General features: G+C 35.4%; 1 protein-coding gene across 5 annotated transcripts in view; it reads left to right on the plus strand.

Moving 5' to 3' along the window:
* The window catches only part of LRRTM4 (leucine rich repeat transmembrane neuronal 4), a 698,742-nt gene that overhangs the window by 187,099 nt on the left and 496,224 nt on the right, over positions 1–15,419 (plus strand). For 3 of the 5 annotated variants that reach the window (XM_005853106.2, XM_005853107.2, XM_005853105.2), the window contains one exon: positions 7,735–7,809. The exons of the other annotated variants lie outside the window; for them this stretch is intronic. In XM_005853106.2, coding sequence (XP_005853168.1) covers positions 7,735–7,809 — 75 coding nt within the window. The remainder of the gene's footprint in view (positions 1–7,734; positions 7,810–15,419) is intronic. 5 annotated transcript variants of the gene reach the window in all.

Raw genomic sequence — 15,419 nt, forward strand, 5'->3', positions numbered from 1 at the left:
TGAGAGGCCGGCAAGTGAGGCGGTGAACGTTGGAGTCTGCAGCAAGCAAGCCTCGTGCTCGCTTCAGTGCCTGGCTGCCGGCCGCCATCTTGGCTGACAGTTAATTTGCATATACTCACTGATTAGCCAATGAAAAGGGTAGCGGTCGTACGCCAATTACCATGTTTCTCTTTTATTAGTGTAGATTTAATCTACTGTTGCTTTGTACAGTAACCTGCTGTACAGACTTTTAGCCTTGGAGCAATAGGCTACAAGCAATAGGCTGTACCATATAGGTGTGTAGTAGGCTAAACTTTCTAGGGATGTGTAAGTACACTCAGTGATATTCACACAATGACAAAATTACCTAATGACATATTTCTCAGAATGTACCCTGTTGTTAAGCAGTGAATGACTGTATTTTGTTTTAAAAATGTAGAAATACAAATTTTATACACCTACATAATCATGAAGGAATTCTATTTTCCTATATACAATTTTTTTTCATTTTTTTCTTCCGGCTGCTATTTGTGGTGGTGTGATCTTTTTGTTCCCAGTTTGCTTCATTCCTGCATCCTTATAACACACATGAACCACAGAGTAGTCTGAGTTAATGATTAACTATGCCTTTTATATTTTTCTGTTTGTATGTGTGTATGTGTGTGTACACACTTATGCACATAAACACACAAATATAAGGATTTATCTTTCCTTCACAAAGGTGTTTTAATTTTTTCATTTTGCTTTTTATATTCAAATATAGCTCATAGAAATGCTTCCAAATCATTTGGTTTAGTTCAGTTTATTTTTTAATATTTCATGGTACAGATATCCCATAAGGTCATGAGCCAGCCTACTACTTACTAATTGGAATTCAATCTATTTCATGTCTTTTACCATCCTATCTAATAAAGAGGGAATATGAAAATTGCCCATCACGTTGTCACAAAGATGGCAGCACCCACAGCGGAGGCGGGGTTTCCATACACAATATAGCTGCACCCACAGCAGAGGCCCAGTTCCCGTAATGAGCCTTAACGAACAATCAACAGGGACCTGAGGCTGCGACCCCTCCTGGTGGGGCTTGACAGGGGACCTCAGGCTGTGCCCCCTGCCCCAGCACCAGGCTAGGGGACCTCAGGCTGCGCCCCCTGCCCCAGCACCAGGCTGGGGGACCTCAGGCTGCGCCCTCCGCCCCTGTGCCAAGCCGGGGGACCTGAGGCTGTTCCCCCCACCCTGGCGCCGGGCTGGGGGACCTGAGGCCATGCCCCCTGCCCCGGCGTTGGGCCAGGGCACCTTAGGTCACGCCCCCTGCCTGGCGGGGCTTGGTGGGGAACCTCAGGCAACACCCCCTGGGCGGGGCTTGATTGTGGACCTCAGGCTGTGCTGCCTGCCCTGGTGCTGGGCTGAGGTACCTCAGGCCATGCTCCCCACCCTGGTGCTGGGCCAGGGGACCTGAGGGTGCACTGGGGGACCTGAGGCTGTGCCCCCCACCCTGCGGGGCTTGACAGGGGACCTGAGGCTGCGCCCCCCGCCCCGTGGGGCTTGACAAGGGCGGGGCTGTCTGGGTTTGGATCTCACCCAATGGGGGTGGGGCCAGCTGGGTCTGGGTCTCACGTGATTTTGAGGCGCCACAGGTGGGCGGGGACTTGACTCTGGGTCCTGTGGTGTGCCCCAGACTCTGATAGGAGTCTGATAGGAAGATTTTCATATACATTTTACTAATTTTCTTTCATCTCTGACACTTCTATTATAGAGAAAGGGCAAATAGCAATATTAAAATATTGCCTCTAATTAATCCCCTTTTAATGTGCACAATTTTGTGCACTGGGCCACTAGTTATACTATAAAAATACTCCAGTAAACAGCATTCCACCTATATCATTAAATATAGTTTAATATTTATTACAAGTAGTTTGTTTGTCTTCAAAAATTTTTCAGTGATAAGCTTCAAGTGATATTTCACTATGGTGAAACAATTTTATAAACAGCATATTCCTGACTGGTTAGTCTGCACAATTTTTATGTGGTTTCGGAAATTTTGTAATTATTAATTTTCTGCTTGCTGGTAGAAACAAGTTTTTTCAGTTATATTAATTGTACCTTTAACTTGTCTGTGGTATTTCTAAAAACTGCTTTAAGTTATTTTTAATCAAATTTATTGATTTGAGACAGATAGAGGGGGGGAAGAAAAAGAGAGAAGGAGAGGAGAGAGAGAGATGGATTTGTTATTCCACCTGTTTATGCATTCATTGGTTGATTCTTATATGTGCCCTTACTGAGGATAGAACCTACGACCTTGGCATATTAGGACAATGCTCTAACTAACTGTGCTACTTGGCCAGCACATTAAATTACTTTTATACTCAAATATATCTCCGTTTCTTTCATAGTTTTAGATTTCAAGTATTGATTTTTCTTTAATAATGGGTTATACATATGATTTCAGAGAACTCAAAAAATTTTAAGAACCATTTAAATAATTATTTACTTCAATTCATTACATTTTCTAAAATTATTCTAACTTAATTCTCTGACACTTCAGCATTATCAAATTATCTGTGGGGAAAATTTATAAAGAACAAAATTGTTGTTCTTGAAATTAAGGTCCCTGTCATTAAAGAGTATGAACCTAGTTCTAGGGGAATAATTATAATGTATTATTATACTAGAAGCCTGGTGTACAAATTCGTGCATGGGTGGGGTCCAGCTGGCCCGCCCCGACCAGGGCCAATTGGGCTGGGTCAGCCAGGGGGAGGGGCTGCAGGCCCTTGGCTGGCAGTCCTCACCCCCGTTTGGGGTGGGGGGGCTATTTGGGGGTGGGGCCAGCTTGAGGGAGGGGCTGCCGGCCGTTGTCCGGCTGCCCTAGCCGGCCTTTGTTCGGCTGCCCTACCCCCTGGTCAAACTCCCAGTCAAGGGGACAATTGCATATTGGCCTTTTATTATATAGGATATCGTTTAAGATAGGAGATGTAATTATACATTCTCTTAGATATATAGATAGCTTTCTCATTGATAATAATTTATAACCTGTTATTCACTTACTGAATTGGGGTAATACAACTTTCATGATTTTTCTCATATGATTTGGATTTTATTTTTATGAATTTTCTATTCAACTGCACTAATTGTTCTTAAATTTACATATAGATTGTATTGTAGTAAATTTATAGGTTTTCTAATATCTGGTAAAACCTATCCCCTCTTTCCATGTTCTTTAGCAAAAATGTATTTGGTTTTGATGTATTTATTCTTTCTTGTAAATTTGTCATCTTATCTTTCCCCCTGCCACAAAAAAACAACAACACAACAACCAAAAAACCAACACACACACCAAAAAAATCAACAAAAATGTCACAAGTGGGTGATTTCATAATTATTTTAATGTATAGTAAATTTGAGAGAAATAAACCTCTGGTTAAAAACATAATTTTCACTTTCCCTTTGTTTTCATATTATTTATATGCTTCAGAGAAAGGACTAGAGTTTCTTCACCATTACCTCTGGATAATTGCTTTAACATTCACTCATAAGTACTTTCTAGGTGTTTCTGCAGTTGTGAATGGGAGATTTTTATTCTTTTTTTTTCCTCATCTTTCCAACTGCTTTTACATGAACACAATGCTAGAATAGTATTTGCCTTGTATCCAACCAACAAATGCAATGTGATCATTAATTTTAATGGCTTTTCACTAGTCTCTAATATCATCAAAATAAGTAGGGTATTATCTCGACTTTTATGATGCTCTTTCATTTTCTCATTGCATTCACCAGATCCTCCAAAGAACTGTTGATTCAAAAAATGGAGCTAGTCAGTATCCCTGTCCACCTCCTCATATTACTGGAAATGCTTTTAGTGGCTTGACATTAATAATCATATTTGCTGTCAGTTTTAATGGTCTTCTATTTTTGTTTCCTTTAGAGTTTTTATTTTAAGTGGCTGCTGTATTTTATCAAATGTCTTTTCATTTAATTTTCTCATTAATTTGTGGTTGTAAGATTATATTGATAAATTTTATCTAACCACCTCTTCATTCATGTTCTACTTAATGAGTTCTACTTAAATATAATCTTTTTTATATTAATGTATTCCATTTGCTATTATTTTTGTATACTTTTGTAACACTATTTTAAAATAATTTTTGACCTATGGGTATATTTATTTATTTCAAAATATAGGTTTATTAAACATCTGTTAAGATGGTATGTATGCAAAAAATAAAATGAAACAAATATTATAATCCTACTAACAGAAATAACTTTTTACATGTTGTTTGCACGTTTTCCCAGATACATATTCTTTAAAATTTGACATTTCACTTTTCATACTTTTAATTTATATTTCACTTGATAAAATATTTGTGTCTCTCTATGATATTACATATGCCTCTACAATTTTATTTTAGGATCTGCATTTGGTTTCATTATGATTTTATGAAAGCATTTAAAACTCCTCCTTTTGCTTGGATGTTTATTTGGATTATTCTAAATTCTCTGAGCTTGTGTATAATACTTTTAAGTTTCATTGCCAGGTCAAAAGTATGCTCATTTAAACAATTATGTTGTGCCTATCTTTATTGCCCAGGTAGTATAAGAGAACAACATATTCTCTGCAACTTTACCAGTAAAAGAGATTGTATATGTGTTTGTTATATTCTGCATTGTGTTACCTATCTGATTTTCTTTTAAAAGTGTTTATTTATATATTTAACAAATATCTATTGAGTACCAAATAGATAAAGTACACTTTAGCCATCACTAATAATTTATATGTAGTTAGAGATAGATGTAGATATTAACATACTGTAGTATAATAATGTAGCTATAGCTACAGTTATTATCTTATTTGATGACTTACTTGATATTTTAGGTCATTGCTACCAAAATTGTGATCTGCAAACTAATGCAGTTCATGAACACTATATAAATTAAAATTAATCAACTAGAAAATTTTAAAGCAATTTAACAGAGTAAATTTATGTCTGCTAAATTTAAATACAAAAATGTGATCTTGTATCTATATTTTAAATTTACATTTTTGCAATTAATTTTTATTATATTTTATAAAACTGTATATGTATGACTAATCTTTCACCATAGTTTGAGAAACATTATTTTAGTAAATTACATATTTTTCTTTTGTAATTATAAAAATCTACATAAATGTAAACAGCACACAAAACACACATAGAAGTCAATCCACATAAAAGTAATATAAATAAGGAAATAGTGGTTCCTAGCAAGAAATGACTTCTAGTATTTGGTGAAAGTATTGGTCAGGATCCTGGTAATGAAAATGAGGTGATAAAAGAGAACATTTAAGGAATATACTACTTATTAAGGCATTAAGGCACACTGACAAAGAATGCTGAAAATTCCTGAGAAACTACCCTATTTCCTGGGCCTGAGCAGGAGGCACTGGTTACTGAAAATCTATGGAAACTCTAGCTTTCTGGTGTAACCACTTGACAGGAGTTATGACCTCTGGTCAAGGACTCTAACCACTCTCAAATCACAGCCTACGAGAAGAGAGCTGAGAAATGAACACTTTCAGTTTCCTTCCCCTCCAACTCTGTGAGTGCCTTATGCTGGCCAAATCGACTGAAAGCCAGAGTGCAAGGGAGCCCGCTGATGGAGTTCCAGGGCCTCCTTCCCCTCCAACTCTGTGAGTGCCCTATGCTGGCCATATCAAAAAAAAAAAAAAAAACCAGAGTGCAAGGGAGCCCGCTGATGGAGTTCCAGGGCAGGGAGAGGAGGATGGAGCGTGAGGGATATACAGGCTAATGTACAGTATTTGTACTATTTGTGATAGTATGCAAATTAAGAATTACCACAAATATTTCATTAAGAAAATATTGGCAAACTGTTCTTATATTCCCCATCTACTTTTTAAAAATCTGTTGTGGTTATTTTCTTTTAAGTAAATGTACTTCTTAGAATCACTTTGATGGACACATTATTTTTTAATCAAAACTCTGTTGTTGGTTACTTACATTTTATTGAATAACTCAATATTATAAGCAACACTGCAATAGGAAAACCCATTTTTGTCTACATCCATGATTATTTCCTAATTTGATTTCCAGAAGTAGATCCTCTAAGTTTTTGAAAAATTTTAAAGGTTATCATATTTATTCCAAGGAATATGGTATCAATTCAAAATTCCATCTCTCGGTATATATGAATGCCTACTTTTTACATCCCGCTTTCCTGTGTCCATATGTAAGTATATAGACTCTTCCCACACACACACATGTACATACATGTACTTGGTAATAATCTTCTTTTACCTGTCCTATTGTTGGGCATATACACTTTCTCATTCTTCTTAAATTTATTTGAGAGCAAAATAAAATACTTTTCAATAATTTTAGCCATATCTTTTTAGTTTACAGTGAATTGCATTACTATGGCTTTATTTTATATCAATTAAAAAATAATTGTCAAGGGCTCTTCATAAATTTAGTGTTAATTCAAACCTTTTATCATCATGTGCATTGCAAATTTGCCCCAGATGTATCTACTTTTGCATTTATTTATCACAAAATGTTTTACATTTTTCAAATCTATATTTTTAACACAGTTTCTACTTTTGTATGATTTAAAAATATATATAACCAAACAAAGTTTCTCACATTCTTTAAATTTTTTAAATTTATTTTCAGTAAAACTGATTTGTTTTTGGTTTACCACTATAAGAATTATAACACATGGTTACATACGTGTAACAATCACCATTTTTGGGATATATTTCCATTACCCCACCCAGTATTGCTGCCTTGTTTTTGGGTGTATGATTTGAAAATATTTCTCCCCTATACCTAACCCCTAGCAACCACTGATCTATTCTCTGTCCCTATAGTTTGCCTTTTCCAGAATATTATGTTAAGGAATCATACATCATGTAACCTTCTGATAATGGCTTCTTTTACTCAGCATGATACTTTTGAAATTCATGCAAGTTGTTATGTGTAACTATAGTTCATTCCTTTTTATTGGTGAGTAATATTTTATCGCACAAGAGTAACACAGTTCGTATATTTATTCATCCAGTGAAGGACATTTGAATTCTTTTCAAGTTTTATGATTAGTAATGTAACCTCTATAAACATCCAGTACAGGCAGTCCTTGGGTTACGTCAGACTCGACATAAGTTGCTTCATGGTTACAATGCCATCTCCCATTTACAGTATTTTAAAAAAAAAGTTCCGTCATTTCAGCATATGTACATATGTGCTTTATGTTTTTTATTATTTATTTACCTCAAGTAAAGGACAGGAATTGTTATCTTTCTTTTAAGTTTGTTTTACTGTTTCACTTCATTACTGCTGTGTATGTGCTCCATGTGAGTGACGTAGGTGCTTATGTAGGTGGGTTCTGACTTCCGGCGGAAATCGGGTTACGTCGCGCCGTAGGAATGGATCTCCGATGTAACCCCGGTGGAAATCGGGTTACGTCGCGCCGTAAGAACGGATCTCCGACGTAACCCGAGGACCAACTGTACAAGTTTTGTGTGGATGTAAGCTTTCATTTCTAAGGACCGACTGTACAAGTTTTGTGTGGATGTAAGCTTTCATTTCTTTAGGGTAAATGTCTAGAAATGAAATCACAAGTTTATATGGCATATGTATATTTAACTAGTTGTAAAAGAAACTGCCAAACTGTTTTCTAGGTGAAGTTCCTAGAAATGAAATCACAAGTTTATATGGTAAATGTATATTTAACTGTAAAAGAAACTGCCAAACTGTTTTCTAGGTGAAGTTTATCATTTGGCATTCTGACCAGCAATGTTCGAGCTCTCCAGTTGCTGCACAGCCTCACCAGCAAATGGTATTGTCAGAGTTTTGTTGTTATTGTTTCATTACAGTGTTTATATCATATCATCTATGATATTTTAATTTGTATTACCCTAGGAAGTTGAACATCCATTAATGACCTTATTAGCTATCGTATCTCTTCCTTGATGAGATCTGTTCAAATCCTTTGCCTTTTTTTTCCTATTGGGGTGTTTTACAGTCTCTGTTTTCCTTTTTAATAGTATGATTACACAGTTTATATTTAATATGATCATTGATATGTGTGAATTTTTATTTTCTTTTGTTTTTTTTCTTTATTTTTCAATTACTTTTTCTTTAAGTCAGAATATTTTTATTATTTTATTTAGGTTATTTTATTGAGTGCTTCACTATTTGTATAATTTCTTTAGTGTTTGTTCTAGAGTGTTTGGTCTTTAGTTTAATCAGAAGTTTTATTCATACCTTGGCCAGGATTTCTTAGAGTTAACCCTATCTGGTATTCTCTGAGCGTCTTAATATTGTGAATTCATTACTTTCACAAAGTTTGAAAATTTCAGCCACTGTGTTTAAATATTTTGTCTGCACCACACTCAATTATCTTCTGGTGCTACAATAGCACAAATATTAAACTGTTGCTATTGCCCTATAGATCCCTTAGGCTCATGTTCACTTTTTTCCCTCAATCATTTCTCTCCCTGTTGTTGAGGTTGAATGCTTTCTTATAATATATCTTCAAGTTCACTCCATTTTCCTGTGTAATTCCTATTTTCCTATGAAGCCCATTAGATTATTTTTCGTTCTACAACTTTCATTTACAAGTAACAGAAAACCAATGATGCAGCTAACAAATATTGGGAGATATATTGGCTTTTGTTACCTAAAATGACAGGGGGACGAACAGGCTTCAGCAATGACCAGGTAAAGAGCTTAATTTTAGTCTATCTACATCTCTCAGTGTCAGCTTCAAACTCTCTTACCTCTTACCTTACAGAAGATTTAGTCATATCCACTGTAACAGTGTCACAGTCTCTGAATAAGTAAGCAAGAGGGTTATCTTTGACCAAGTTTGGAATCTTTGGGAATGGCACTGATGGCCAGTTTGGATCAGCTGCCCATTCTCAGGATTTTTAGTGTGGATCCTGGCATAGGATCCTAATTTAAATCAGCCTGGGGCACATCCCACTTGTATGTTCATGGAGAATAGTTTGTTAACAGGACAGAGAATAGGATTCATGGGTGTGGAAAGTAAACATCTAGCTATCTGACTGTTCTGCTTTCATTTAGTAAGTAATGATTCTGCAGCAGATAGTCCACCATACAGTTTTATATACATTCTTTTTAATCAACCTTTCCCTTCAAATTAGGTTAATTTCATTCCTATCATCCCAGTGAAAAATCTGACCTATTCAGATTAAATAATTTAAGATCCAATAGTTATGAGCAGCAAAATAGAGATTTGAATTTCTAGCTGAATCTACATGTGTTGCACTTTCCACTGCATGAGGGTTGCTCAACTCTGTCCCTACTAATATTCTCGGATGAATAATTCCTTGTCAGGGGGCCTTATCGCCTGAGCATTATAGGATACTTAGCATCATCCCTGGCCTCTGTCTGCCAGAAATCAGTAGCAACACCTGACTGCACAGTTGTGACAGTCGGAAATATCTCCTGCATTGCTGAATGACCTTTGGGGTAATAAATAATAATAATAATAATAATAATAAATTACCCAGTTGAGAACCATTGCACTACACAGCTAATTCCTAGCATGTGTCCTGTGCACATAAATCCTTTAAGATGTTCCATGGAGAAGAAGAGTGCTCCTTAACCTAAAACATATTTAAAAGGTTCTCTATATACTATAACTTCCTGGTAAGGTACATTGCATAGGACATTGGCATAGCAAATAGTGCTAAGGAACCCTGCAGTTATAAAACCTCTCTCAAAATTATTCAGCTTATCTGTTGTTGTTTTGCTATACACCCATTAACTGACATAGACCTTTGGTGATATGGTGATGCTTCATCCATCTTGATCCCAATGCCTTTGCAGAGTCTAATAAGCTCTTCATAGCCTTTGACAAACTATTATTCTCTATAAGGAACTTTTCCAACTCAAACTTAGAAAATATCCTCTGGTCTATACTAACACTTTTTCTCTGTCCACAAATGCCCTTCTTCTTCACCCAGGCTGAACTCCTACTCATGCCTAAAAGGCCCACCAGAAAGAGTCACTACACAATGTAAACACCCTAGCCTTCCCCCCAACTAAATTATTTTATCCTAGTGGCCTCTCAGCATTTAAACCAAATTGTCTTGTGTCATTCTTTTTTCATTTATTCAACAGATATTTATTGAGTACATCCTCTTGTAATGAATGACAGCATATATGGTTCTTATACTCAATCAATGGGCATATTAGCTAGCAGGGGAGAAAACATTTAACATGTGATTATCAACAAAAATGTGATAAACACTGTTTTCGAAGAAGTACTGTATGAATTGTTCTATATAACCATAACAGCTGAAATAAACCAGTGATAGGATAAAGAAAGTCTTCCATAGGGAAGCAATATCTCAGCAGGAACTTCAAAGCTAAGTAGGGTCTACCAAAAAGAAAAAGAGTGGAATTAAAGAGGAGCATCCCAGGAAGAATGAGAACATGAACAATGGCTCACAGGCCAAGAGAACATGTTTTATTAATGGAGTTGCTACAACAACAGAAGTCTTAGGATGACTTGATCATTGATTTTGAGCATGAGAAGAAAAATCTAGTTCAAATGGGGATTTTCTCCACCTACATATGTTCAGCTAGATATTAAGGATTATATCCTATTCGTCATATCTGCCCCTTCATGTGGCTAGCAGAATGCCTGACTCATGTTAGTTATTCAAGTATTTTTGAGTGGATGGACCCTTATGTTCCCAATAATCCATTGGATAGTAACGGATATGCACTGTATGTCACTTTGCTCACAGAGGATTTCATTTAACTGGCAGAACATCTGAAATTGAAATTGCAAAATGCTTTTTTATATCAGGGTTTTACACTACTTGAATGTTATCTGGCTCAGAGGTATTTTATGAGGTTGTGTATGATATGCAAGATAAATTTCCTCTCTATACTCTCACCAAATAACCTTTTAAAAATATCATTTTATTTTGAAATGTAGATCATGCTCCTTGAGCAAGGTCCATAGTTTTATTTTATTAAGCAACTTGTGGTATTAAATACCCGAAAAGAATACTGAAGTCATGAGTTATGGAGGCTAAATTAAAATAATTTCTGATCCTCAATAAAAGAGAATATAAACATAGAGTACTATAAATTCTTTTATTTCTACAGTAATTTGAATTCCTGGCTTATAATTTTATTCCTACCAATAATTCCCCAAGTATAAGCACTTCTAATTTTCTACATATGACAGTGAAAGAGATTAAAAGGTCAACAATCTGTGTAGAGCTTTATTGTGATTAATTTAGTATTACTTCAGCAGTTAAGTATATGTACGATTCCTTTAATGTGAATACCTACCACTTAGTAAGGACTGACAACACTCCAGATGTAATGAACTCATTAGATATATCAAGTTATGTAACAGTACCATCATATAGTAGATTCTTTTATGATCCTAATTTTATAACTGAAGATACTAACTTAGAATGGTTGTTTTTCCCCTGATATATGAGCTCATAAATTGTGGAATTTTACACTTATGACTCCAAAGCCATAGTCTTAACTACTCTATGCTACCAATAATGCATGGCTGAGGGTGTATTTAAAATGTATATTTAGTGAATATATATTTTTGTGAAACTAAATGGAGATACTTAATTATATTTCCTCTTGTGTATACACTGAAAATGTTATTAATTTCTTAAAATACCAACATGTGGTGTATCACATTTCATATGGAATCTATTTTATACTAACCTTCCTTTAAATCCATTTAAATTCATACTCAGAATATCGATTTATGGCTTTAAAGGGTTTGCCCACTTTGGTCACAGTTGTCAATGTGTATTATTCTAGTTAGGAAATGAAGCAACATTCATTGGAGGGAATAAAATCAAGTGTGAGGGTTAAGAGTACACAAGCTTTCCCTGATGACCTTCCCTCTGCTCAGGAAATGAGTCTACTCTTCTCCTTCACTTGTCACACTATCCCCAGCCTCTGAGAGACGAGACTGGACTCTGTCCTCTTACTTTCCTTCTAATCTCTATATATCTGCCTCTGACCCATTTCATTGGGGAGATGAAGGCAATGTAATACCCAGCAGGAGTTTTTAAAAAGTGTCTGGAAGCCTTAGTAATTAGCTATTTGGTCTGGAACACTTGATTTATACCTCGAGTCTAAGTTTTCTGATTTCTAAATTAACGCACTAACACATGCATTGCCAATAGACACAGTTTATTTAGTTATTTTATTTTTTAAAAATTTTTGTTTTATTGCTTAAAGTATTACAAAGAGTAGTACATATGTCTCCAGTGTCTTATGTCCATTGGTTTTGCTTATATGCATGCATACAAGTCCTTCGGTTGATCTCTTACTCCCCTCCCTTCTGCCCCCCAACCCTCTCTGGCCTTCCCACTGCAGTTTGACAATCAGTTTGAGGCAGCTCTGCCTCTGTATCTATTATTGTTCAAAAGTTTGTAATGGTCTTTATTATCCATGAATGAGTGAGATCATGTGGTATTTTTCCTTCATTGACTGGCTTATTTCACTTAGCATAATGCTCTCCAGTTCCATCCATGCTGTTGCAAATGGTAAGAGTTCCTTCTTTTTTACAGCAGCATAGTATTCCATCGTGTAGATGTACCACAGTTTTCTAATCCATTCATCTACTGATGGGCACTTAGGCTGTTTCCAAATCTTAGCTATGGTGAATTGTGCTGCTATGAACATAGGGGTGCATATATCCTTTCTGATTGGTGTTTTTGGTTTCTTGGGATATATTCCTAGAAGTGGGATCACAGGGTCAAATGGGAGTTCCATGTTTTGTTTTTTGAGGAAACTCCATACTGTCTTCCATAGTGGCTGCACCAGTCTGCATTCCCACCAGCAGTGCACGAGTGTTCCTTTTTCTCCACATCCTCTCCAGCACTTGTCGTTTGTTGATTTGTTGATGATAGCCATTCTGACAGGTGTGAGATGGTACCTCATTGTTGTTTTGATTTGCATCTCTCGGATGATTAGTGACTTTGAGCATGTTTTCATATGTCTCTTGGCTTTCTGAATGTCCTCTTTTGAAAGGTGTCTATTTAGGTCCTTTGCCCATTTTTTGATTGGATTGTTTATCTTCCTTTTGTTAAGTTGTATGAGTTCCCTATAAATGTTGGAGATTAAACCCTTATCGGTGATAACATTGGCAAATATGTTCTCCCATGCAGTGGGCTTTCTTGTTGTTTTGTTGATGGTTTCTTTTGTTGTGCAGAATAGTTATTTTCTTAAGTATTTATTGAACACCTGCTACCTGGCCATGCTGCCCCTATGGAATTAATAGGAAGAAAGATATTAAACAAATAAATAAATATATAACACTATCAAGCAGTGATAATTACTTTTGATAAGATAAGGCAGAAAAAAAGGGGAATGGAGAGTGATGGGGAGGCACCAGAAGATACTTTAGATAGGGCTGGCAAGGAAATTTTTCCTGAGAAGGCGGCATTTGAATTAGGCATAAACGAAATGTTGGGCCAAGCTATGGCTTTCTGAATTGCGAAGTGCTATGCTAATTTTTTATTTTGATAATTCAATTATCTTCAAATGTATTCAGAGAGTGGGTCACACACGTGGGAAATAGGCCAGTGTCCTGGAACCCTGAGATAGGTGAGGCAGAGAGCTATGATAAGGTGAGCAATGACTGTCAGAAAACGTCTAGCGCATCCAGGCATGTGCACAGGGCTCCCTTGTGCCTTGGGATAGTTTCGGTAATAATGTCTGTTTGGATATGTGAATAATCAAGCGTTTGTAAGTTGATGGCACAATTAAATGTTGGCATGCCGAATTATTTCACAAAACCATTTTAAGTTGGTGATTATTAGTTATATGTTAACTATTCCTTAAGTGGCTACACTTTAATAGGAATAAGAAATGTCCTTTCAGTCACAGAAACTTTCTATATCTTTCCCTTTAGAAGACGAGTGACTTAAAAAAATTAGACAGGATTCCAATAATAAAGAATGGGGCAAAAGTAGGTTTATAATTGTTCATATGAAACATCTACACTAATAAAAGAGAAACATGGTAATTTTCAGATATAGAAACTTTCTATGTCTTTCCCTTTAGAAGATGAGTGACTTAAAAAAAAATTAGACAGGAGTCCAATAATAAAGAATGAGGCAAAAGTAGGTTTATAAGTGTTCATATGAAACATAATATAATAATAAATAAGTAATAATACAAGAATAACTCTTGTGTACTCACAACTGTAAACCTACTTTTTCCCCATCCTGTATAAATATCAGTTAAGTCCACATTGTCATATGGCATCTTTTTTTTTACTTAGATACAAAAGTAGTTTCTGTAGAAAAGGATTTATTTAGTCTGGTCAAATAGTTTTAAAACAATTTTAACTTTTAAAGCAAAGAGGGTAAATGTACTAGCCTTTTCAATAGCTATAGCAGGAACTGGTCATGAGAAACACGTGACTATACAAGGTTTAAGAAACAGTAACCTTCAATGATTTTCAATACACTGATAGTAGAAAAACATAATATATCATAAAACTATTAATTTTAGGAAAGATAACTACATAAAATAATGTTTAAAATATGTTGTGAAAAGTAATTTGAAGAAACTCTTGAGAATATCTTAATATATTAAAGGAATTATAGGAGAATATTATAATTTTGATCAAAATTCATTTATGAACCAGCAGCTGATTGATGTTCCTTTCTCATCGATGTTTCTAACTCTCTATCCCTCTCCCTTACTCTCTGTAAAAAATCAATAAAATATATTTAAAAAAATGAATTATCCCCAATTTCCAGAGTCTTCATAAACATAAACATACAGAGGAAACTTGCCTTGAGTCACACCACTTTATTCCTATAATGAAAAAAGTACCATTTTAATATTTTGACAACCTATTAATTTTAGGAAAGATAACTACATAAAATAATGTTTAAAATATGTTGTGAAAAGTAATTTGAAGAAACTCTTGAGAATATCTTAATATATTAAAGGAATTATAGGAGAATATTATAATTTTGATCAAAATTCATTTATGAACCAACAGTTGAAGGTTCAAGGCTGCCTTAGGGCATAGTAAAGGAGTCTCTTTTTTTCTTCTTAGAAATAATTTTACAAAAGAATAAAATTACTAGAGTAGAGGTCAGCAAATTATGACTTACAGACCAAATCCACCCAATGCCTGTTTTTATAGGTGGAATTTTATTGGAACTCAACCATATCCATCAATTTATGTATTGTCTAAAGCTGTTACCATGCTCCATCTGTGGAGTAGAGTAGTTGTGACAGAGATGATCCAAACTTTAAGAGTAGGCCTGGACAATCATTGTCCCCTCCCCCACACTGCTCTAGTAATAATGACTGGCTCAATGAATGGCATGTAAACCAAACAAGGTCAATGGATCTTCCTGGAATTGATATATAAATCCTGGGAGATTGACTTTTTTTCCT

The sequence above is a fragment of the Myotis brandtii genome, unplaced genomic scaffold (genome assembly GCF_000412655.1).
Source record: "Myotis brandtii unplaced genomic scaffold, ASM41265v1 scaffold1, whole genome shotgun sequence".
Lineage (NCBI taxonomy): Eukaryota > Metazoa > Chordata > Mammalia > Chiroptera > Vespertilionidae > Myotis > Myotis brandtii.